We start from the raw sequence: 26,157 nt of genomic DNA, 5'->3' as shown, positions 1-26,157 counted from the left end.
CATCACTTTTGAGATGTAGTGCAGAGTTTAGAATTTAGAGACTGTAAACACCGTATCCAGAACGGATCCCCGTGTGTGCGATGGGTGATAGTTTGATTTCTAGCACAGTTTGTTGCTAAAAGCGAACCACTCAATAGTTAACAGAAACATCACAATTTCAAAACAAAATCCTTTCGCAATCCAATTAATCCCCGGATGACATGAAAGAGCGATTCATTTGTACTTTCGTTCGGCTTTTATGGCTTTATAGATTTGTTGTGTTTGCTTTCGCATTTTGCATAATAATTGCGAAAAAAAAGTTGAGAAAGAAATGTTTGTTCGAGTTCCAAAGGAATTGTACACGTGGATCAGCATAAATAGGAGGTTCTTCACTTGACTGGTATAGAAATGGATGGAAGGAAGGGATATGGCATAAGGCGAGCATAAGAAGAAGGATGTGGAGTCGGGTGTGTTTTCTAAGGCAAGGCTTGAGAAAATGGAACAGAACAAAAACAAAAAGGGACATCCAGGTTTTAGCTTTTAAGAGAAAAAAAATGATAGAAGTTTAACTTAATTTGTGGCACTTGACTGCAGGTGAGACATTTCTCCAAGGCTCATAATATTCGATAATCCCTTTTCGGGTGGCATCGGATAGTATGGTAAACCATGCTACTTGCCAGATGATTTGTACACAACAATAAAAAATGGCTGATAAATTAAGTGTCACAAATTAAGTTAAGCAACTAACAAAACTTAAGTATATAAAACAATTCTATCTAGCGGCTCTATGTGCTGTAAGAGGAATGTAAACTATTGTTAGAAATGAAATGTGTCCTTCCACGCCAGCTAACATGCGGCGGTTCGATATCCACTAACCACGTATATACTCTTGAATGTGAAAACAAACACACATGCACACTCACAGATAGTCCGCACAAATGCACTTATGCAATCGTCTCTTCTAAGACGAGGAATTTATCCTTCAACTTCTTCTGGCACAGTTTATAGCGGCACTTTAGCGAGCGAAATTTTACTACACCCCAGTACACATTGAATTGAAACATCATAGTAACCGAGAAGAAATGGACAGCTAAAGAGCTTGTACCCCAAGAATGGGTACAGTAGAGCGCAAACCGATAGAACCACGTGGCTTATGTGAGCAAGACGGAAACGATAGAATATAAAGGTGTGTGACGCCGAAAAATACGATGTACATACAAAATAAAACTGCAGTTAACAGGTACATGATTGATGAGGTGGGGTTTTCATTTTTATTTTACGCTAAAACGTCGACGTTTAATGGTTAACGTAAACAGTTGCATTCTTAACATCACTGTCTGGACAATTAATCTGTTGAGATGCATGTTCATGGTAACCTTCAAGGAGGACACTTAGCTGAGATGACAACGTGTGATAACATTAATTATCCTAACGTACTCACGTGCAGAGCTTGTCCAAAACTAAAGGCAGTAATGGCCATGAGATCATGAGAACTGTAGAAGTCGTTTGTCCACAAAGTCAAAAGAGGCATGGACGGAACTAGGCGTGATATTGGAAAGTATGCCTCCTACCAGATGGAGATCGGACTTCTCAACTGCGGGTGAGCAAATACGGACACTGTTCGGCTAGTAAATCAAGATCGCAGAGTAGAGGATCAAGTGAGCAATCAATGGAACTCCGTAAGCTTAACGCACACGCTAAAAGTATTTATTTGTACACCGCAAGACCTCCTACTCCTAACCACATGGCCCTGCATACTTTACGCTTGGCAAACGCAAACATCTAAACTTACAGCAATGGACTTGCTTCTTTTGTTTGTCTGCTTCTTTTAATGTTACATTAAATCACGCCTTTGCACGTTTATATTAGTTTAAAATTAAAAATACATTTGTTCGTATTGCTTGCAGTTTCTCGGAGGACCTGTGCTCTTGACTGACTGTTTCGCTACAGGAGCTGTTCGCACTTTAACGTGAATGGTAACCGAGTAAATATATAACTAAATACTGTTTCAATACTCAAAACGATGGCATAACGCGGCATTCCTTTTTTCAAAATACGAATTGCGTTTTTGGCAATGCAAATAATACGTTGAAAGAAGGACAAAGGAACTAGAACGGATCAGTGTTTTTTTTTGCTGGGGAATGAAATTCAACGAACGACATAAGCACGATTACGCATTAAGCTCCTCCAGCGCACTGATAACGAGCACGGTATCGGCCCTATCTCAGGGTTCACCCACCCGAGCCTGATTCGTACCACCCTCCTCTTCCTCGTCATCTAGCGCAAACTTTGGATCTGCCATTGCGTATTCGCGATCACACGTGAACGAAATTGTGATTGCGTACCGTACGCCACCGGTTACCTGTTCCACGTGGTGCATATTTTCTGCACCGGACGTAAACCCGCTGACCCGGGCACGTTTCGGTTCAATGTACACGTGCGTCCGGTTGTGCTTTCCCTCGTTGTCGATAAATACGAACCGTCCGCCGGTAAAATCTTTCCCATAATCGGTAAGGTACAGCAGCGTGGTAAAGTGGAACGAGTTGTACGTTTCCTTGTCCACATGTTCGTGCCAGTATTCATCGTGGATCGTTTTGGCCGTTACGTTCGTCAGACGGGAAAAGAACGTGGGATGGGTAAGGTGCAGTGCGTCCACATTCAAGCGGAAATTATCCGCCACGGCTTGTTGTACTTTCGCTTTCACGTGTCGGTACACGTTGATATGTTGACTGGTGAACAGTTTTTTGGCTTCGGGCAGCCGGTACACGTTCACAAACTGGGTGCCCTTCGAGAGAGCACCCGAATGGAGATCTAGGATGGAAGCACCACCCGACGACTGACCGAGCTCGAAACCTGCCCGGGCGAGATCGAGCAGAATGCCAGCCTCGGCCGGTGACACAATTTTGTCGCTCACGAACCGTCCACACTTATTTGGGATGCATCCAGCAAACTTGGAGATTTCATCCAGGTACGGACGGGAACAGTCGAGTGGTTGGGTGCGCAGCTCGAGCACTTCCCGCTGGGTGGCAAACTTCTTTTCCCGCGTTCGGAACGTGGTAAAGTACACGATGGCAGCAATGCCCACCATAAGCACTATCCGTGCCCACATCTGGTGCTGTTGGGCGGTACTGGGTGAGCTGCTACCCGAGCTGGTTGTTGATTTCCTTGAACAGAGCAAAAAACGATTATAAACACTTTCCAACAACAGCTGCGACTCTTTTTTCTACTTACGATTTACGTGCCCTATTTCCAGAGCCATCGCCGGAGCTTTTCTTGCGCTGTCTCACAGTGCCTCCACCGTCACTCATGGCCGCGTTTTACACCGAAAAGTACCCTTTTCCCAGTACGCAGTACAGTTATGGAAGAAAATCGATAAACTGATCCGTCCCTACCCGAAGCAGCAACTTGTTTGTTTACTTGGATGATTTTTTCTTTCATCCCTGCCAACCGGCTGTCATCTGTCAACTGACAGCCAAACAGAAATTCAAAACTACCGCTTCGTTTAGTTTCGTGTATTTGTGTGACTATCGTGAAGGAAAAAATGGAAAGATGCCTAGATTCTAGCCTTTAATCACACGAAGAACGTAGTGATGTGTACGAATCGCTACTATATTTCCGAACTACGTTCTACCATATTCAGAACCGTATCTTTCGACAGTTAAACTGTTTGTTGTTCTACGAGCATTAGGTGAGCGCCGTCACAGCCTAGTCGAAATCAATCACAACTTTCCCTCGTAAATGTTTTTGCGAGACACGTTCGTACGCTTCGGGCGTACTGGCGAACGAGAACACCTTTTCTACCACCGGCAACAGTTTACCCTTCTCCGCCAAACGCTGCAGATAGGCGATACCTTGCGGTGCCGGCACAAAGTATCCCCACTTCACCAGACCTTGCCGGGTACTGAGTGAGGCTGCATTATTACGCACGAGGTTAACGGCATTTTGGTACATTCCGGCCGCAAATCCATCAGTGTCGATGTTTTTAAGTACTGGTGAATTGAAGGTGATGTACTGATCGTACAACCATGGTACCTCGTTAGCGTAGTCCGTACCTTTTCCGGCACAATCCAGTACGATGTCGAATCTGTTACGAGAATAAAAGCATTTAAGACTATTGTTTTCATGTTTCGCCCGTACATTACCTTCCAACGCTGGCCACGTTCTGCACGTGCGCAGGATCGGTATAGTCCAGCACGTATTTCACACCGAGGTTGTGCACCATTTGCATTGCGTCCGGCGAGCAGGTGGCAAACACTTCAACACCCTCGGCCAACAGCATCTGCACAGCGAGTGTGCCGACACCGCCGGCAGCACCCAGCACGAGCACCTTCTTACCAGCACCGCCACCCACGGGTGAAATGGCCCCTAGCAAATCACCCAGATGGCCCGTAATGTACAATCCCGACCAGGCCGTCATTCCGGCGTACAGTATGGCGCTTGCATCGATTTTACTTAGATTGGAGGGTTTCTTGAACAGCTTGAAAAAAAGAAGAACAGAATAAAGTAAATTCAACGAACAATCATCACATGCGTCTTTGGGACCGTTTGGGCACGGTCGCTTGGATACACACACAATACTTTTCCACCACAACGTAATCGGCATGGCAACCTTGCAAGTGCAGTGGCACTACGCCCCACACTTCATCGCCTACTTCAAGCTCACGACTAGAAATGCCCAAACCTTTCTGTACAATTTCGCCACAAAAGTCTCGACCAAGCACGAGCGGAAATTCTATTCCACCGTCCTTACACCGCATTGCATTCAGGACCGATGCACCGTATCCATCTGGAAATGAGAAAACGCGAACGATAATGAAGTACAAATCTAAAAGGAAAACAAGTTTTTCCCACCACCACCGCTACTTACTAATCATGGCTACATCGATCGGGTTGACTGAGGACGCTTTTACTTTCACCAGTAGCTGAGTGGGTGACCTTAAGATGGGCATTTTGATGGCATCACTGAACTGTATCTCTTCTTGTGGCACACCGTACGCATGTATCTGCCAGCCGGACATTTTACCGTAGGAAGCATGCTGCCGTCGTTGCTGTTCCTGGGTGGGCGCTGATGTGGATGTGGAGTTCGGTGTTGATGCGATGGTGGCGGTTGCTAGGTTGCGAAAGTTACCCAGTATGTCCCGTGGGCCAGCCTTGCCAGTTACTGATGCAGTAAAACGAATACATTTTGCGAGTACCATTTCCTGATGCAATGAGATCCGAAAATGTGTGGTAAAGCGAGCTTTAATTGCAAACCGACGGTATACCAGCACAGCACACGCACTGGACCAACGCACGGGGCTATCTTTGTAAACAATAATAAAGTCAACTTTTGACAGATTTCACAACATGGCGAAGGAATTAGCCAATGGTTACACTTGGCGTGGTGATTTTGTTTCCCTCGTGCAATGGCGAATAAAATATTCCCATCCTATCTAGTCATTTCTCTTCGAATGTCCTGTTTGGTAAAAAACGAACCCTTTTTTATATTTGTACGATCCTCCTCTTTCACGCCTTTATTCCCTTCTTCTCTAAATTCTTAAACTTGGCCCGTAGGGATGCTTTTTGCTTAAGTTTCTTCACCTCCTTATTGGTAGGTTTTTTCGGTTTCGGTTTGTCGAGGTATCGGTCCGGTGGAGGCACCTTCTTTTGCAGCACGGCCGCATCCGGTACCAGCGTTATATCTGTGGCGTTAACATTATTTTTGTTCTTCTTACGGAGCTTCCGTATTTCATCATTTTTCTTCTCGAGTAGCTGTATACGGGTGGCCGACTTTTTGCTACCACTTTCCGACAGGTCCACGTTGATTTTTCGTCCATCGAGATAAGAACCATCGAGCAGGAATGCTTTCTGTTTGGGAGGGATATAACATTCTGATGGGAATAATGGTACACTCGTAAAACCATCGCCAATTTACCTGAAACCCGTCGGCATTTTCCATTTCCACAAACGCAAACCCAGAAGAGCGATGTTTCGGCACGCGTACACTTTTCACTCGACCGGCTTGATCAAAGTGCTCTGCAATTTCTTCCTTGGCGGTTGAGAAGTTTACGTTCTTTACAATCAACACCAGACGTTTGTTGTTCTTTATCGTCTCCAGAATGGCACCAATCTGTGCGGTCGTTAGCGTCGGCAAACGTTCCCCAGGTTCTGCATCGCTATCTTCTTCCGACGAGGACACCTTCCGTGAGCCGCGTGCGGACTTCTGTAGCTTCTTTTCAACCTGTGCCGGCAACGGAAACAATTCTGCCTTGGTAACCTTTGGCGGCGTAGGCTTCACTTGCCATTCCACCTCGTAGTCCGATCCGTCGGAATTGTTTCCGTTTGTAGTGGAAACACTTGCCGTAGATTTGCGTTTCTGTTTGTTCATTTTACTATTACAACAAAACAGAACTAAGCTTACAAATCACTTCTACACGTGCTACGGGTCGCAGCAATGTTTTGTTGTTTTGTGCTGTGTGTTGACGTTGGTCGTTTTCGCCCGAAACTCCAACACAGCCTTCACTTCTCGCCCACGGTAAGTATAGCTGGGGTGAGTGCAAGTGGTGAAATATTCTTTTGAACCGCGATCGAGTGGGTAATTTATAATTTAAAATGGAAATTATTTTCGTATATCAATAGCAATTGCTGAGCCACTTTTCTTGTTTTCTATGGAGGTACTGGACGCTGGAATTCCACTAGAAGGTGTTGTCTTGAGACAGTACACCACTCAAAACCACGAGCATGGACACAGCTCCAATTCTATTGTCTTCAAAAACTGTGCAAAGACTTTAAAATTGACTTATTGAACTTAGCATTGACTTTTTTTTTAGGTATTATGAAGTACCCGCTATTTCTGCATTTGAACTGCAGACGCGACGAATGAAGCAAGGACCACACAGAACCTATAAAGTTCCAGTGTTCAAATACATCACTTAGACAAGAACTACAAACCCTCTTAACAAACTTGACGAAACCCTCTTAACGGCGATCGATAGGAAGATGCTCAGAGGGATTTATGGATCCCGTATGTGTGAAAGAATGGCAAAGAAGCCGCCCACTATTGTACAGCACATTAGACATGCCAGCTTCCCGTGGGCTGGCCATGTCATTTGATAGACACCGGACGACTCAGCGCATAAACTCAACAAAATGGGATCACATGGATATAGGACTACTAGTAGTCCCAAATTAAAAGGGCGTGAAGGCGCCTTCCGCCTGAATGTCAGGACGTCCGTCAGAAAGGCAATCGTAAATGGTTTAGAGAAATTCTGCAGTAGGCCAAGACGATGATGGTCAGTTATAATACAACTCCAAATTTGACCCAAGAAATTATTTATTGCAAAAGAGTTCTTACAATCAGAAGCAAATTGTAACGGCTTTTTCAGTGTCCCATTTCAATTTGACAACTGTCTGACGCACTGAAAGAAAGCAAATGGGAGGTGATTTCAATACGCTACTTGTGTGTCCATTTTGAACAACGATGAAGCTGTTGAAAAAGCGTTTATTGAAGAGTCTTCCCATCTTGGAATACCTAAACATAGCTCGGAACGGTAGTATAATGTTCGTACAACAAACAAAAGAAGATTATGATTGCAAAAGCGAGCAAAAAACTCCCGCAATCTCAAAACATCTTCCTCCAGTCAATTGTCAAACTTCCGTACGCTCTCTATCACTCTTGGCAAAGTGTGGTACATGCACCCACCTTACGTACACTCACTTTGTTTTGATCTCCCCCAAAATCGACTGAAGTTGGTGGTGGCCATACAGAGAAAGAAAACGCGAAAAAAGCACATCAGAAAAGTGAATTTTGCAGCTAAATCGCAACGAAGCTAATGTACGTAATCCGCTATACGGGGAGTTTATATTCTTTACCATTCCGTACAAAACAAGACAGCATTGCAATCGGTTGTGCATTCTGCTGGTGGCCGAAACATCAGCAACAATAATAGCAGCAGCAGCTCACAGGCGCGGCCCAATACAGTAGGCAATTTCCTTGCACTGTGCCACTGTGCGTCTAGCTGGGTAGGAAAACTAGGCGAGACAGAACAAATCCTTCCAATCCGATTTTTGCCTGTTGAAGACGTGGAAAATTGTGTTTTCCTCTTCGGGTTCGGGAAATTGTGCTAGAAACAACGATTAATTTCTGTCATCTTGGGAGTGCAGTTTTGTTTAATATTGCAAATGTCGATGAATGGGATCGTGTTTTAGATCGTTGGTGGAATATTTATCCCAGAAGTGTAGAAAAGAATAGTGAAAGATGGTAGGGAGTGAGTAAAAAAAATCCGTCAGCCAAAAGAAAATCTATCATTGACCGTGCCCTTGCGTGTTGTTGGTTGCTGTTGATCGATTACCGACCCGTATTGGTGTGTGCGCCCGTGTGTAAGGGAGAAAGAGACGAACCGTATGTGTGCTGTTATTTACGAGAAGTTGCGAATGCGTTGGTGTTTCTTTTTTTTCCCCAAAATTGGTTCTTTGCTACGTGATTCGCCTTTGTAAGATTTACGAAATAAATAATGAACAATAGGAAATAGAGCAAGTGTGTGTGATCATAATGATGGCGTTTGTGACGATGACGGTTCAAAGGCTACTTAGAGTGAAGCAAAACGAAAAAGAGTGTCGTGAGACATACGGAAGCGGTTCCGATTTTCCAATTCTACGCTACCTTTTAGGAAAGAACAATTGAGATTCCTGTTGTGTCATCTCTCATTCGATGAGCACAATAATCGAAGAAGAAAGGATAGCATCCTGTAATGAATTGGTGCGATTTCTTGCATTAGAATTGATATTGGGTGAGAAGGAAAAAAATGGGAGTGCGCCTGTGTGTGAAGGAATGCGCGAGCGAGTGAGATGGGATGGGAAAGATTTGGGAGCTCTGCGTGCGTACGTCCGTGCGTACGAGGTTGCGTACGTGTGTGTACGAAGCACGAAGAATCGTAGCTCTATTGTGTGCGCGGGAGAGTGTGTGTGTGAGAGAAAGAGAGCGCTAGAAGCGAACAAATGTGGGTGTGTGTGTGTGTTGTGTGTAGATAATAATAATCATTTCAAATACAAAGATGCAAAAAGCAAGAAGGAAGCGAATGGTGGGTGGGCTTGGAACCCAATAAGGAGTGGAATGGAAACATACGGATTATGTCCAGTGGAAAACAATTGTGGTCAAAGTTGTTTTTGTTGTTGTCATTCTTCTTCCGTCTGGTGAATTGAGGCCGCGACTCGACTTCTTATTGTTACACACTTGCTTGAAGAATTCGTGAAGAAAAGTACGTTTGTAGTAAGAAGAGTGACGTGAAAAAAGGGTTATGAAGTAGAGGGGGAGGGCGTTAGAAGGAGGGAGACATTTTTTATGAGATGAAGCAAAAACTGTATGGTCTGGTGCGCTGTCTGGTGCAGCAGCTGCTAATCGTCGTGGTAATGTGGAACGTGTGTTTGTCCCCGCCGTGTGTATGTATTGTTTCTTGTTTAGTGTGTTAGGTGCGATTAGTGGCACACAGTGGCAACAATCGTCTCGAAACAGTCTGTTTGTTTGTTCTTCGTTTTGGGAACAATGATTAGCAGCTTAAAACATGTTTTTTTTGCGCGCCTGTATGTGTACGCATCGGTATGTGTGTGCGTGTGCGTGTTGTAGCAAAAGAACATTAGAAGATTCATTAGATTGCGTGCGCGTGCCAGCGTGTGTGTGTGTATAAGAGTGTGCGTTCTGCTGTGCGCGCTTATGTGGTTACGTCGGTGTGCGAGGGGCATTATTTTGTCTGCTGTGTTAGATCTGTGTGTGTGTGTGTGTGGGCATTGTTTTTCTTCCTCTTTGCTCCCGATTGTGGCGGGTGATTCTTCTCATCTTTTTTTATTTGTCTCGCGTATCTAACGTATGGGAGATCCGAAATCGTCATATGAAGGAATTCGCGTCTCCCATTTCAATGACAATCGTTCGCGTTAGTACACAATGGAAGGTGTGTGTGCGCTAACAACAGAAGCAACAAAACATGCGCGTTCGTATATGTGTGCGTTCCCGGTGCTGTTATTGTTGTTTGTTGTGCTGTTGGGCCATGACCATGATAAGGGCATCCATTTAATGGTGGGTATCCGTGAGAAAAAGGAAACGTCGTTGAGAACATACCCAGTTTCAACAAAAGCAATAATGCTACCGAGCCTAGAGCAGTGAGAAACCTAGAACTGAACATGATTTTGGCAGTGAGACTGAGTGAGGCTGTGTAAACTGATTTTGTTTACTGCGGAATTATAAGTTGCAAGTTAGTTACAGCTGATCATTTATCAAAGCCTAATGGTTCCACTTCAAAAACATACAATTCAAAATTAAATTCCACCTAAAGAAGTTACGGTGTTTAGAAGTAAAGCAAAAAGCAAACGGGTACAAAGTTCAAAGTCTGGGAAATTACAATGCAACCAACAATGGCAACATCAGCGCCGGGTTCCAGACAAGATTGCAAAACGTTCAGCCTACTGAGTTGGGGTTTTATGCGTGTGGTTGTGTTTCATAATTTTTCGTGCCCTATTTTCCTTTTTTTCCTGCATTAGGCTTAGCCTGGGGAAAGTGAAAATCCAGGTAGAACGGGTTGTAAGTACGAGGGGGCGACTTGAAAATGTAATAATTGTGTTCGATTTAAGTTTTTTTTTCTGTTTGTCAGATTTTTGTCGGATTCACTTGTTGCTTTTCAAGGCCCTCACTTGTTGGCGGCCTGGGGATGTACGTCCCTGACGTCCAGACCCTTCCTCCGTAGCAAGGACTGAATATCCTGGCTACGTGGCAAAATAAGTCTAGTGAGTTAGAAATGGCAGACATATGTCTAGTAATAGTCAAGAGACGACTCTCGAAAGATAAATTAATCGTCACATAATTGTTTCTAGATTCTTTTTAGAGTCTATACATTTTTGCTGATTCATGAAGGGGATTCAGAATGAATCATTTAGTTGAAAGTTGAAATTCATGAATCTGAATCAAACTCACCCAACACTTAAAGCAAGCAAACTGTTTTTTTTGTACCACTTCACACCAGCCGCTCTCTGGTGTGTGAATGTATTGGGTTTTGTTGTTTTTTTATCTATGTTTCCCCACCAAGATACGGGGCAGATCGTAGATTTTCCTCTAATGTTCTCATGTTTGTTTTGCCACCCTATAGTGGTACTTGCCGCTGCCTTCCGGGAGAACCACGGCCGACAAAACAATCGTGTCTTTCCAAAGCAATTGTGTTTAGTTAGAAAGGAAGCAACAAGAAGGTTACAAACATGCGTGCACACTATTCGCAATAGAAGTGTGACGCAGCAGTGTTTCAATTAAGTGCACAATGTAAAAAGTACATGTTTTGTGCTGTTTTCTAATAAGTTATATAAAAACGAGTGCGCTTACCTGCAAATAATTAATGGTTTCCCATTTTCTATTCTACATGGTTGCTCGCGCGCGCGAAATGCTAACACTGTACCACCACAGAGAAAATGTTTATCGCTGCCACAATCAATAACAATAAGCCGTGGTTTTAATGGCGCTTAGCAGTGGTAGCAGCGGTGTTGTCAGTGTTGTCGCATCGTCGATGCACTCGGCGACAATGGTGCAGCGGGCAGCAGGTTCCACCATCCACGGATGATCTACGGCGACGGCGACGATGCTCCGTTGTGTTGTGTTTGCATGTTTGGTGGTGATCATGTTACAGCAGCAGTGCCGGTTGCGGCTTCTTCACGTGTAACCCCCTATTTACTGATCGCGGAAAACTTCACCACTGAGAGAGAGAAACATCACACCATCTTCTCTCACCTGTGCAAACTGCGTTGTTGTGTAGGGCTACTAGCATGTAGCAAAATTTGTGTGCGTGTGTGTGTGTCCGTGTTCCGACAAAGTGCAATAGAGGAAAGTGTAACAAAACCATCCGACAGTCGGATGCAGATTCTGTGTTGTGTTGTGTGAGCAGTTCCTAGAGCAATTAGCCGAAACAACCCCAATATCTGTGGTATAGCCCAGATGCAAAAAAAGTCTGTTTTAAAGATCTCAACAAAAGAAAAGGGCCAGGGTTACTGTGTTTCGTGTGGTGAAAAAGAGTTTCGATCTGCTGTGTGCTATTGAAATAAGTGCATCGTAGTGCGCGATGTAGGTGATCGAGAAGCGACTGTAGGCCTAGCAACGCGAAGGTAGCGCCTACTTGAGGTTTGAAAAAAACTCCAGCGAAACAGCGAAGACGCCACGGTGGGGGAGAGGCAAAACAGAGAGCTACCCATAAACACATTAATTCACACCGAGGAGGAATAATACGACAAGCACAAGGGATTATATATGTGTCTGCTTGGGCGAACGCACTGGATCGGTGCCGAAGGCTAAAGTATGTTCTCTGGCAGTTCGCATGTATCGATCACGGATGCGGCTGATTACGATTTCGAGAATACGGAAAATGCGGCCAAATGGAGGGGCTTGTTCATTTCATCATTGCGGAAGGTAAGTTTACCTCTCTTTTCCCATACTATAGTAGGTGAATTGTTAAGATGTTAAGATGTTGATTTAAAATAATGTTTTACCCTTTCCTTTGTTCAGTGTCGCACCACTTTCGAAAAGCAATTTTTGGATGTATCTCTTGTTGTTGATTTGTTTTGGTTATATTCAAGATAATTTTAATAATTTACTAATTCGTAGAGAATTTTAAAAAAAAATTATTATGAAACAAATGAATGATTACAAATTTCTAGTTGACATTGTTTCCTCATAGGTATGAAAAGTTGCAAATTGAAGTTAACTTTAGGCAAGGCATTTTTGACACAAAAGGCTCACACATTTGCCGTACTTTCTGATAACAGACATTCTTCAAAAGAGGTCTCTTTTAACTGTGGAATGTCCCATTTGCATATGCAATGAATCTAGAAACGGTCCCATCTCTTCCGCATCGACTCATAAACTTTTCTAAACAAAAAGTAAGAAGAGCTAATTATGAAATGAATTGAAAAATTGAACTGATAGTCTAAATTAACCAAAAGGGGCCTGGGAATTCCCTGACATGAAGCACAACAAATGTTACTCATTTTCATATGCACTATAAGACACAATAACAAAGTTGTTTACTATAACTAAAGTAGTTAATAGAATGTGTCACGGTGGTTCATTGGTTCAGGAGTGCTGAGCGTAATGTTGTAGAAAAGCATTTGATAAAAAGCTCTGCTATGTTTTGTCCAAAGCTGTAAAGCCATGATGTATGTGCTGTTGATTACAATGATAACAGAATAATAACATTTATGTCGCAAATTTAATGACAAGACGCGCCATGAGCATGTAATCGCATCACACCTACATACGGTAGGGGTTGAACTTATTGCAAGTGGCGCAACTAAGCCGTGAACTTCCGTCACGTATGGGATGGTGCTATCTCAAATCCACCGTGACTCACTGGCAATTCGAACAACATTGATTGTTGAGTCAGTCGCCTCCGCTCCCTGCTGGCATATTTAGCTTGTCCACGGAGCTAGCCTGTGTGTGTGTGATTTTTTTCGCGCCACCATCTGCATTCGTCACTCGGCATCGGCAGAATCGTGTTGCAAAACATATTTTGAAACCAGGCGCAATTTCGTGATTATCTTCGTACCGTAAAATCCATCGCTGTTTGCCACCACCTCGTGGAGATAATGTTGTCCACAGCCCCTGCCAACCCCGGCATTTCATTTGTCATGGGATTTTTTTCTCCTCCTGGTGCATCCCTTCATACCACCCCGTTTCACCGGGAGGGTTTCGATAGGACAAATGTTAGGGCTTATCGGTGGGGACGAAAGGGGTTTTATTGTTTCGCGTTTGTTTCAGGCGAGAAATGTTTATGGACGTGTTTGAATTGATGATATGATGATACCACCGGTGCATTACATGCATGGCTAACTAATAAACCATACATGAAAAGGTTAGGATCGATCGATTCGATACGTTTGGCAGTAGTGTGACCGTTTTTGGGTTTGTTGAGGATATAATGGGGGTGTAGATTTCGCGAACATATAATGAATTCCATTCATTTACCATGAAAAAAAGTAAATATGTTTCATCAAAATTCTTTTGTTAAAGTCAATACAAAATAAATATCAAAAGCTTTAACATTTTTATTAAAATTGCTATTTATTACTTAAGAACATTTTTTTGCGCTGTCGTGTAATACGTCTATTAAAGAGACTAGTACAATTAAATTTAATTTTGATTTAGTATAAAAACAAAACACTGGGGGTGGGTGGGGTGGCCCAGCATAGACGATGATGATGATGATGTGCGAGTGTGTGTGTGTGTGGTAACAACATGGTTTTCACGTTTTGTTTTATGTGCTTTACCGTTTCACGCGTAGGTGCTGGAGCAGGTGCATCCTTCGCTGCAGGCCCGGGAGGATGCATTGCTGTACGTCGAGAGCCTATGCCTGCGATTGTTAGCGACGCTGTGTGCGAAGCCACCGCCGCACACGGTAATGGTAAGTACGAAAGCGACCTCAGCGCAGTTTCTCATCGCGCGAGCGACATATGTGATGCAGTGGGACGACCCCCCCCCGACAGAAGGATGGTGCATATGATGCAACAGGGTGTTGGTGACCACGAGAAAAGATGCGTTTCCGACCGAACCGACGGTTCGGGTGAGGATAGTGAAAGCTGCCAACACGATACTGCAATATTGTGCAACAGTACCATTGACATTTAAAGAAGCGGGAGCCGCCGGTGCCGTCGGAAGCGCCGGGGGAAGGGGGGTTTTGTGCGGGCGAACCGTGTACTGCACAGGATCGTGTACAGCTTCCAGTGCCTGGGAATGTCCTAATTGACATTTCCTGCTTTGCCCGGTTTACATTTGGTCGGGATGGCGTAAAACTTCATCTCTTCCCGGTGACTTTCCCGAGGGATCCACTAAATGGAATGACAGTCCACAGCCACATAACTATACGCCCCTACGGGCAATACAGCATCTCACACCCGGTAACACGGACCGCGTATTGTGCGGCCGTCGTCGTTGTGTAGCAGTCGGGAGAACATCCTCCTTCGGGCGGCCTTATGTCGCTTTTGTTTTCCTTCCCGCTCGATTAAAGTGAAGCCGCCAGAAGTCATCCTTCTGCCTGATAGAAGGTGTCGAGAAGTGGAGGAAGCGTTCGCTTTCTGTGTGTGTGTGTGTCTCGGGGCCGATCGAATGGAGGAGGCCTTTTTACATTTTGGCATGAAATGTGCGCTTTGCTTCCAGCTTTTAGTTTGGAGCGTGACGTTCAATGGGTGTTTTTTCTGCTTCTTTCTCAATCGGCAGGATGTGGAGGAACGTATCAGCCGTACCTTCCCGAATCCGATCGATAGGTGGGCACTAGGAGAGGCACGAGAAACGATAGACAAGTCGAAGAAGAAGAAACCGGTACTGCCAGTTGATCGAGTGCATACGCTACTGCAGAAGGTGAGTAATAGATTATTCTTCCTAATAGATCTAGGCCAACTGTTTAGCCTAGTGTTTTCGTTCTTTAAGTGTTAGGTAAATGAATCTTTGAGACGGGTTGAACGACTGACGTTGTTGTGACGATTCATGAATCTCCAAGGATAAAAAAATCTCTGGATATTTATCAATCTTATGCAGCTACAAATTTCATTTATATTCAATATTTGTACTCCATCTTAGTTTGTCAATGAATGAATCTTCCGCGATTAGTAAAACTTTACCCATTCATGAATCTTTGGTTCGTTCGAATCACTAATTTCGTTTGCTCGACACTTTGCAGGAGGTACTGCAGTACAAAATCGACAGTTCCGTATCGCTGTTTCTGGTGGCCGTCCTCGAGTACATATCCGCCGACATCCTGAAACTGGCCGGGTACTATGTGAAGAACATACGCCACATCGAAATCACCCGCGAGGACATCGAGGTTGCCATGTGCGCTGACAAGGTTTGCACGATTTTCCCATTCCGCTTGCCACATATTGTTCACGCCTCTGTACTCTCTGTATCTCTACTTTCACACACAAGAGAAACACTCTTCCTTTCTATCTCTTTCTCTCTTGCTCTCTCTCCTATCTCTTTCTCGTTGTTGCTTAGTGTTGTTTGCTTTTCCATTTCTTTTAAGTTTGATTTATCCTTTTTACTCTAACCATTTACCTCCTTTTTACATTTTTGCTCTTATTTTGTTAAGAATTGTGTTTTCTTAATCGTTTCGTCTTTTTTGTTATTTTCTATTCTATGATTTGTTCATTGTGATTGTGTACCGTTTTTGGCTTTTGTGATAATTCCGAAACACATTTCCAAAACAAACAATCGATGCTACACATATTTCACAAACTAGCCGGAAATCGATCACATCACAAGTGTTAACAAAAAAAGCATTTTTTTCGTTTTATTGAGTATAGAATTAGAAACAATTTTGGTAAAGTTAGATTATAATTCATTTGCAAACCGTTTACATCTTCAGCAATTTGTGCAATCTGTTTCCAAATAGAAGGAAACTATAACCTCTCCTAATTGGAAGTATAATGCAAATGCAACTGCTTAATCATTCAAGTTCATACATCCCATGTCATAGTCATGTTGTTTGATAGCTTTGCTTACGTATTTGTACATATAAGCGGACGAAGAAGACGAAGTGGGAATGTGTTCAGTTTCCACCCAACTATTCGTGGATTTTAAATGTATGCTGCTAGATAGAAAGTGCAATAAGTTACAGTATGTTATTTGATTGATGCACTGTTTGTTTTGTCTCCTATTCATTGAGCGGTGGCATTGGATATGGTTGATAAGAACAATTGGCCTATTGCTTTCATCAACACTTTGGTAACCAATATCTCGTACAAAGTGTGCTTTGCAATGGTGTGCTCACTTTGTTTAATCATTTAGCAAGTACTAGAGTAGCTGGAGTATAACTGCACGAAGTTTGAAGGCCCGAAGCGCTACAGTGGATGAAATTAGTTTGTCTGTTGGTATTTTTGTACGATAATAAAAGCCCGTTTGTGTTTGCCTTGCGAAACTAGAACCCCCCTAGAATCAACTACATATCAACTAGACACAAACAATCTTTGAGCTGGTATATATAATTCACGATAGATAACATCAAGGAAAGCCTTTGGTGCCATGAGTAAGACAAAAATTATCATTAATTAATACTCCAATCAAAATATGAAGTTTCATACCTGCTGCTTGTTCTGCATTGTATAGAATCGTGAGTTTGTTAACGCGTGCTCTACGGCTTTTCTAACGGTTTTATGTCATGTTCTTGCTTTAGTTCCCAACAATGTTACCGCGTTGGTTTTATGACTTTTAACTACTTTTATGTTAATTGTTTTTAGTTTTTTATTAATTATGATTAAGTTTGGTAAAAGTAGTATCTACTTTTGTGTTATTTAAACAACACATTGGTCATTTCCACTTTTTAACCAAATTTCAACTAATTCACACTTCTCAAACTCTAACTCTCCTTTTCTCTCTTTTTTGGGGTTTACTATATGTCACAAAATGTTGTTTTATGTTTTTTTCATGCTGTCCCAACAAACCAAAAACAAAAATCAAAACCATTGCAAAACTAACAATCTTCAAAACTACACCAAAACTAAAATCAAAACGACGGAACCGTTTGAATAACTGCACGCGTTCCGTTCACGATTCAAACTCAAAAAATACCATTAAATTCAAATCTGCAAAAAAAACAAAAGGTGGTACGTAGATTGTCCAATTTCATTATTATGTATTACAATTTATTACCCCCTTCCTCAATATCCTCTAATCATGAAACTAAAAAATACCTGTTTGTCATGCTTATTAAAAGCAATAAAACATTGTTGTTATGTTGTTACATCCTCTCATTTATGCATTCTCTAAAGCATTACTCAAAAATGCTAGTGCCTAGTGTGCTCTATCATATCAGTAATAAGAGTAGAGTAAAATTTGAAAACTGGCCAAATCTGTCAAGCCTTCCATGCTCCTGTTTATTTTTTCATTTGATCATACAATTCCGGTTCATTCATCAACAATTACGTTTGGCCCTCTCTTCTTTGCCGTCTCGATATGTCTCTTAATAGTTCTTGGATATCTTTTTTAGTAGTGTTGATACGTAAGTAGTGTTTAAGAAGTTTCCACCAATTTTGTCTGTAGTAACGTTCTACGTTCTAATTTTATTTGTTTTTTTTTAAGGTTTGCCAATTCGTTTATTTGTTTATCTCTTTTGCTCCATTGTTACAGTTTTGTTGTTTATGTCGCCCGCAACGAACGTCTGTTCGATTTGGAGCCGCCTTTGTAGTGCATCTTTCGATAATTTGAAGCTTAAATTATAATATTAAATTTCATCAATTCATACATGCACCTTAAACTTCGAACAGTAGATTCTAACGTAAAAGAGCATATTTTCAATAACTTCATCCGTGGCGTTTGTTTCAGAGACAACTCATGAAGTAAAACGATCCATTTTAAATCAATTTGAGGGTGTAACCTATGGCATGGTATTCCTCCTCAGCATTTTTTTAACTAAAACATTTTATCGTTCCTGCATTTAATTGAATTTTATGTCTAACGTAATCGATCCAATCGAGATTTTAACCTTGTCATTTAGCTTCCGGGCACGCGATGCTACTGATTTAATGGATGCTTCGAGTTCGTAAAGCTCATTTAGTTTATTCTTAATCCCATCGTATTGAGATCAACACTCTCTTGATATGGTGGTGCATGCCATGGCAAAGACATTACCATCAGCTAGATAACAGTAGTAATCTCTAGTAATTTCATGTATTTCGTGTACCTAAAACGAGAATTAATTCGGTTTAAAATAAGTTCAATCTTATTGCATTTTCTATGTATGTAGTGACTATGTTAAATCAAGTATGTAGCTATCATCGATCGATTAGACTATATGAATCCTTCTTCTTGTGGTGGTTGTTCCCAATCGATAAAAAATACTGTATTTTTAGTTTGAATAAGTAATTCTCTTCAAAATACTTAGATATTGAACTCTTGATAATTAGTAATTTGTTTGTTTGTTTAATTTTCTGGTTATTTTCTTTCGAAATATTTATTTGTATGCAGCTTTTAAAATTAATTAATCTATGTACCAACCAGTTGTAGGGATATACTTGAAAGCTTTATATCCCGCCACACTACGCAGAAATGACGCCTTATAAGAATTTTACATGATGTTCACACTATTTCTTTGGGACTGGCTCTGTGTTGTTTGTTTGATTTGTGTATACTGTTTGTCAATTCATTATTTATGTACTTTTCTTGCTAACTTACTGCATTATTTGTAGTTGAATTGCATTGTTATGAAGTAAAGTGGTGTAATTATCGCTACTTTAGATACTTTAAAATTTTCAGTTGTAAACCACATTATTGGTGTGCATTTTGTTCAGAAACTCTATATATCATTAAACACGTATACATTTATTTGAAAGAACAAAAAGCTGGTGATATACACATTTCGAATGTCTCTACTGCTTGCATGTTATTTTGTAGTATTGCATGATTTTCATTGTACATCCTTTTATTTATGTTTCTTCAACATCATCCTTCCAAGTGTCCGCCATCAATATGCATAAAAACATGAAAAAGCCTCCCCCTCCCCCACATTTGTAACATTTTTGTACATAAACAGTGGCAGTGTTTTAAGGCCGTCCCTTCCCAGTTTGCTTGCTTTCCATCGCGATGGATGTTTTACTGATTGGCAAAATGGGTGTTTATATTGTTTGACCGCTCGTTTATTTAATCCTTTACACAGGTACTGATGGACATGTTCTATCAGGGTGAAAGTTCCAACTCGATGGCACCGAGTCCGCTTCCACCAACACCCCGTGCCAGCCTCAGCTACGAGGAAGTTGTAAAGGAACTTATACACGACGAGAAACAGTATCAACGGGATCTGCACATGATCATCCGAGTATTCCGGGAGGAGCTAGTTAAGATAGTTAAGGATCCTAAAGTAAGTATACTGTAATGTTTGTCGTTGCAGATACCAGGAGTAAAAGTTTTGCATTCTTAATTTCACAGGAGCTGGATTTAATATTTTCCAACATAATAGACATTTATGAAGTTTCGGTGACGTTGCTGGGATCGCTCGAAGATGTGATAGAAATGTCCCAGGAACAAACGCCACCGTGTATTGGTAGCTGTTTTGAAGGTAGGACAATGGGCAGAAGCCATTGGCATTCGTGTTGGACTGGGTATTAATAATGTAACTGGGCACTCTTTACAGAACTGGCGGAAGCGGCTGAGTTCGACGTGTATGCTAAGTACGCAAAGGATATTACATCGGTGATTGCAAAAGAAGCACTAGCCAATTTATTAGCACGACCGGAGGTAGTAGTTATCGATCTGATCTCGACATTTTTAAATATGTTCTTTACAAAAGAAGCCTATTGTTAACAATATTTGTTTTTTTGTTTCATCACTTGCAGGCCAGTTCACTGATGTCAGCCGGACATGGTTTCAAGGAGGCGGTCAAATTTTACCTACCAAAATTACTATTAGGGCCTATTGGGCATGCGCAGTTATATTTGGATTACATTAAGGTTTTACTACAGCTGAGTCCCTCGCAAGAGGACAAGGAGAGCTTTGAGCAGGTGCAAGGTTTACTGAAACCGTTGCAGTGCGAGCTGCAGAGTATTTCATCGCTCCTGCCAAAGTGAGTAGGGGCGGGAGACGATATTCGCGTGAGACTTTTGTCTCGATACGTGATTGCTTATCGATTTTGTTTTACTTTCCCGCCTACAGAGAATACTTCACCAGAGTGAACAGTCGAGCACGGAGGCAATCGGCGATAGAGAAAACGCGCGATCTTCAAAACACGGTTGAACACTGGGATAAGGACGTGGGACAGTGCTGTAACGAGTTCATCCGGGAGGATACACTGGCAAAGCTGAGCTCGGGGAAGCGACAAACAGAACGCAAAGTTTTTTTGTTCGATGGATTGTTGGTGCTGTGCAAAGCGCGGCGTCAAATTGTCCCCGGTAACAACTACGATTACCGGCAGAAGGAGCGGTTCTTCATGCGGAAGGTTGAAATCATTGACCGGCCCGACACGGACGAGTTGAAGCACGCGTTCGAGATCTCACCGCGAGAGCAGCAGAGCGTTGTACTTATCACCAAGAACGCCCAACATAAAAACGACTGGATGGCAGATCTGATTATGCTAAACACAAAGTCAATGTTGGAGCGTATTTTGGACAGTATCCTGCTAGATATCGAGAAGAAGCATCCGTTAAAGTTGCCGAGTCCGGAAATTTACAAATTTGCTGTTCCAGATGGCCCTTCGAATATTGTGCTGGAGGAGCGTGAAGGCACTGGGGTTCCACTGATCAAGGGTGCAACACTGTGTAAGCTGATCGAACGTTTGACCTACCACATATACGCCGATCCAATGTTTGTGCGTACCTTTCTTACCACGTACCGGTCGTTCTGTTCGCCGAAGGAGCTGTTACAGCTGCTGGTAGAACGTTTCGACATTCCCGATCCGGCCGTTGTGTACGATCCGGCGGCTGAAAAAGAATTGGCCAGTGGTGATACCGACAAATTCCACAAGAATTCACAGCGAGAGGATTGGAAACGATACAAGAAGGAGTACGTGCAGCCGGTACAGTTTCGTGTGCTGAACGTGTTACGACACTGGGTCGATCATCATTTTTACGACTTTGAACGAGATTCTGAGTTGCTCGATTCGCTCGAAAGGTTTCTGGAAACGGTACGCGGTAAATCGATGCGAAAGTGGGTTGATTCGGTGATGAAGATCGTTCAGCGAAAGGTAAGTTCGGTGTGGGGATGGTTGTCTTTATCACGGTGGGGCATACTGATTGGATTATGTGTTCCCTTGTTGCAGAACGAAAGTGAGGACAATCACCGGCAGATAACGTTTGCATTTGGTCATAGTCCGCCTGCGATTGAGCATCATCTGCCACTGAGCAGTGAGAATGAGTTCAACCTGCTTATGTTGCATCCACTAGAGCTGGCACGACAGTTGACTCTGCTAGAGTTTGAAATGTACAAGAATGTAAGCAAATGTGCACAATCGTTGTGGTAAAACAATGTGATTCACTATAACTGTTTTAATTGTTCAGGTAAAACCCTCCGAACTGGTTGGCTCGGTGTGGACGGGGAAGGATAAAGAAACAACTAGTCCTAATTTATTGAAAATAATGCATCACACCACAAATGTAAGTGTAATGAAAATTTCCAAGGAGGGTTTCGACGACATTTGATGACTATCATTTTTTTTCCACCCCATTGCAGTTTACACGGTGGATCGAGAAATCGATTATTGAGGCAGAAAACTTCGAAGAACGCGTGGCGATGGCCAGCCGTGCAATTGAAGTGATGATGGTGCTGCAGGATTTAAACAACTTCAACGGTGTGTTGTCGATCGTGTCCGCCTTTCAAGGTGCGGCTGTCCACCGGCTCAAGTTAACACTCGAAGATATTCCAAAGCGACACCAGCAGGTGCTGGGCGAATGTCGCGAGCTGAACAACTCGCACTTCAAGAAGTACCAGGAGAAACTGCGCTCAATCAATCCTCCCTGTGTGCCATTCTTCGGTATGTATCTCACCAACATTCTGCACATCGAGGAAGGCAATCCGGACTTCCTGCCCAACACCGAGTTGATCAACTTCTCCAAGAGAAGAAGGGTGGCCGAAATCACTGGTGAAATACAGCAATATCAGAATCAACCATACTGTTTAAAAGTCGATCCTAGCATAAGGGTAAGCTTGATTGATGAAAAAAGATTGACCCTGGGATCGGTCGAATTTATTGCTTTTGTTGTTTTTCTCAATTTTTAGCATTTCCTAGAAAATTTAGACCCTTTTAAAGGCATGAGCATTACGGAAATACAAAACTATCTGTACGAGGAAAGCAAGCGAATAGAGCCGAAAAATTGTCGCCAGCCTTTGAAATTCGTAAGTGTCGTTGGTTTTTGTTCGAAACAAACAATCATTACTTAAGGCCGTATTCTTTTTCTGCAGCCTCGTAAATGGCCGGACATTCCATTAAAATCGCCCGGTATCAAGCCATCGTCGAGACGCAATAACAGTTCCGCCAACTCGTCGATGACTCTACCCGGCACGCTACCATACAGCAAAACGTCCCTGCTGGCAAACAGTGATACAGGCGAACAATCGCCACCGGCATCATCGTCGTCGTCCGTGCATGACTATTCCATCTTTGCATCGGTCAACATACACTCGTCATCTTCCGGGACGTCTTCGCTTTCATCGCTTTACTACCAGCAACAGCAACAACATCTTCAACTACAACAACAGTTTCAGCAACAGCAGCAACAACAACACTCCTCTTTTTACCATAGCCAACAAGGTGCGGTTGGAGGCAGTAGTAACATGGGAAGCGGTAGTGCCGGCTCGTCCCAGTACTCACATCACAGTGCACACCATCCACATCAGCAGCTGTACCTGCACCATAGTCAGCCCCATTACAGCCATCCTCATCACTATCAACCGAGCTTTTCGCAGTCGATAGCGAATCTAACGACAGCCGGCGGCGACAACCAAATGGCACCGGAGATACCGCGCCGCTCGGACAGTATTATACTGACCAACACAAACCAGCTGCTGACCGGAAGTGGCTGCCTATCGGAAAGCAGTGGTAGCTACAATGGTGGTAAACTACTGCCGAGTCCGCGCTATCCTTCCGCCTCGATGACAACGCTTTCGTCAGGTTCATCCTGTTCAACGGCGCCCTCTGCTGGTACCGGTGGAATGGGCGTTGGTGCCTCCAGCTACTCAATCGGGGGCAGTCTGTACAGTGGTTCTAGCAGTGAAGGTAATATCAATTCCCTCTCTTCTACCAACGCTCCACTGTTTTCCTTTTTTATATCTTCTAATTATTGTCCGTTTGGATTTGCAGCCTCGGGGTACGGTACTGCTAGCTCAGTAACATCATCGTCGGCGGCCAGTATTGTCTCAATTTCGCACAATGATGGAAATGTGCAACAGCAACCTGCTGGGACAGTGGCGATGACCCATCCCGACATTCCACCAGCGATCAGTCCACGGACTGACAAACCCCAACCGTTGCATCCACCACCACCCCCACCTCCACAGTATGCTTGTGGAAGTCCGGGAGCGAATGGGGGTAGTGGTAGCAGCAACACCACCGGTACAATACTAGCTAACACAACAACCGTAGCAACATCGATCACAAACAGTACTAGCAGTAACTTTAGACATAATACATCCAATTCTATCAAGTAAGTGTAGATGGTGGTGCCCGAATGGTTTTCACAGCACCCTTCTTATAACTTATGTTTCTGTTTTTGTTCTTCTTCTTTCTGCGCAGAAATCAAAACTGTGATTTTACTTACACCATCCCAGCCGTCGGCACTACGTGCTGCAGTTCCACAACTAGTGGCGCACCTCCGTCATCAAATTCCACTGGACGGCCATCGTCTTGTGAGCATTCTCCTATATTTCCTTCCAGTCCGAAAATCCAACTCCAGCATAATCATGCCACTGCGGGAACGACTTCACCCTGCCAGCATCACCACCTGCACCACCATCCACCAGCCGCAACACAACACACAGACACGACGGCGGTCGATGGTGGTGTTCCCTATCCGATCCAGTACAATAGTAACAGCAACGCATCACCTTCAGCCAGTAGCGGCCATCCGTGCCAACAGTGCAACAACGAAAGTGGTGGCGCTGTAGTCGGTGACAGTAGTGGTGGCTTGCCGAACAATGCCGACTTTGGTCCCATACCGATCTCACCGCATGTCAACGTACCAAATACACATAATGTCCTACCACCCATGCCGCCTCCACTACCTCCTAGGGTTAAACGAAAAGAATCTTCCATGGAATCGTCCCAGTCGTCTCAAATACGGCAGGCACCGGATGCACCGAGGGTAATAGGCCAACCGGAACGGAGTAAATCTGGGGTGAACGGTATAATGAGGTTATGTTTCCTCTTTTTTTTAGCTACCACCGAGAGACGTTAGTCCACCTCCGATACCACCAAGGATTCATCCCCAATCGCACTACCATTTCGGTGTAGCTGGTCAGACTGGTACGACGCTACTTCTCAACTACACACAAAGTCCGGGAGCGTGCGGCGGTACCACTGGTGGTGGTGGTAATTTCCCAATGGACAGCTCCAACTGGAACCATTCCTCGTTGCATACGGTAAAAACGAGCTTTTCGAGCGAACAGTGAAGTATAAACCATTTTAATAATTGCGCAAATTTTCCTTTCCGAACACAGAAGGATGAATCGGCGTCTTCATCGTCTTCCTCGTCGACGCTAACGAGAGACAATTTGAACCAGCATAATCAGCATAGCATTGGCGGAACGACGGCAAGTAGCAGCAACAGTAGCAGTATGGAGCAGCGTTTGCTAATGCTTCCGCACACCAGCACAATCATGATGCGTCGTAACTCCGCGATGGATCGTGCAGCGAAGGAAAACATTCCCAATATTGCCACCTCGAGCTCGCTGTCGGGACTGTCGACAATCGCGGCCGGTCCTGTAACGGTTCCGGGGAATACGGTGGGTGGAGGTAGCGGCACGACGATGAATTCCAGTGGTCCTAGCGGTTCCTCTGGTACCTCCGTTGGTAGCAGCCCGTCAGCGATAAAAAATAAATCAGTACAGAATTCACCCAGTTCGGGACATCAGCAACAGCCGAATGTACTTTGTCGAAGGGCCAGGTAAGCAGATGTTTATGGAGGGTTTACTTTGTAGTAAAATTATGTTCTAATCTGATTATAAATATTTATTCACTATAGTACAAACATCTCGCCACGCTTTTCGCCTGGAGAAACGACGCCAAAACTACCACCTAAACCGAAACAGAACAGCATTAGTTCAGGTATGTTTTATAAAGTAGAACCAAAATTTGGTGATCTGGGTTCGAATCGTGAAAGCAAAGATCTCGAATTCATCTTTCGGAATGCAAACTACTTAACAAATACATCTTGTATTTTTTTAGATCGTACGATGTTTCCCTATCCCAGTACGAACTGACCAAACGGTAGTCCCGGCTGTGGACGATACTTTATTCGTTAGGCCCTGTTCAGTGTTGTCGGCGATTGATCACAACAATACATCACATCTCGATCAGTACTGTTTTTTCTTCATCGAAGGATACGGAACACCATATGCCGACGATAAAAAAGAACTGCGTTGCTGTAGAATTTGATTGGCGTAGTCACTGCGAAGGAGGGACGAATCAATCCTACTTTTATAGAACTGTTTCCCTCATCAACCTTGTGCTCGTGTTATAGTTAAACGCGTCCTGTGTTTGTTAACGC

At 43.4% G+C, this 26,157-nt stretch overlaps 4 protein-coding genes across 4 annotated transcripts; 1 reads left to right on the top strand and 3 right to left on the bottom strand.

Annotated features, from left to right (window-relative positions):
* Positions 1-2,203: 2,203 nt before the first annotated feature.
* LOC128714880 (2-oxoglutarate and iron-dependent oxygenase domain-containing protein 3-like) lies at positions 2,204-3,287 on the bottom strand. The gene is made up of 2 exons (XM_053809762.1): positions 3,211-3,287; positions 2,204-3,143 (listed from the first exon to the last, which is right to left on the bottom strand). The coding sequence occupies exons 1-2, from the start codon at positions 3,285-3,287 to the stop codon at positions 2,204-2,206; spliced, it is 1,017 nt and encodes a 338-aa protein (XP_053665737.1).
* A 397-nt stretch (positions 3,288-3,684) lies between these two features.
* On the bottom strand, positions 3,685-5,177 carry LOC128713607 (reticulon-4-interacting protein 1 homolog, mitochondrial). Its single transcript, XM_053808466.1, has 4 exons — positions 4,847-5,177; positions 4,551-4,765; positions 4,122-4,456; positions 3,685-4,063 (listed from the first exon to the last, which is right to left on the bottom strand). The coding sequence occupies exons 1-4, from the start codon at positions 5,175-5,177 to the stop codon at positions 3,685-3,687; spliced, it is 1,260 nt and encodes a 419-aa protein (XP_053664441.1).
* Positions 5,178-5,484: 307 nt separating this feature from the next.
* Positions 5,485-6,346, bottom strand: LOC128714825 (uncharacterized). The gene is made up of 2 exons (XM_053809706.1): positions 5,894-6,346; positions 5,485-5,826 (listed from the first exon to the last, which is right to left on the bottom strand). The coding sequence occupies exons 1-2, from the start codon at positions 6,344-6,346 to the stop codon at positions 5,485-5,487; spliced, it is 795 nt and encodes a 264-aa protein (XP_053665681.1).
* Positions 6,347-12,216: 5,870 nt separating this feature from the next.
* On the top strand, positions 12,217-25,870 carry LOC128715790 (protein son of sevenless). The gene is made up of 20 exons (XM_053810705.1): positions 12,217-12,391; positions 14,262-14,381; positions 15,194-15,334; positions 15,654-15,818; positions 19,623-19,823; positions 19,892-20,021; positions 20,097-20,203; positions 20,299-20,525; positions 20,615-21,641; positions 21,717-21,887; positions 21,955-22,050; positions 22,127-22,594; positions 22,673-22,789; positions 22,856-23,669; positions 23,754-24,096; positions 24,186-24,753; positions 24,827-25,030; positions 25,109-25,554; positions 25,633-25,715; positions 25,836-25,870. The coding sequence occupies exons 1-20, from the start codon at positions 12,281-12,283 to the stop codon at positions 25,868-25,870; spliced, it is 5,574 nt and encodes a 1,857-aa protein (XP_053666680.1). The 5' UTR covers positions 12,217-12,280.
* Positions 25,871-26,157: the final 287 nt, after the last annotated feature.

The sequence above is a fragment of the Anopheles marshallii genome, chromosome 3 (genome assembly GCF_943734725.1).
Source record: "Anopheles marshallii chromosome 3, idAnoMarsDA_429_01, whole genome shotgun sequence".
NCBI lineage: Eukaryota > Metazoa > Arthropoda > Insecta > Diptera > Culicidae > Anopheles > Anopheles marshallii.
Note: the sequence above shows the minus strand (reverse complement) of the source record. Positions and strands in the feature narration are given on the sequence as shown.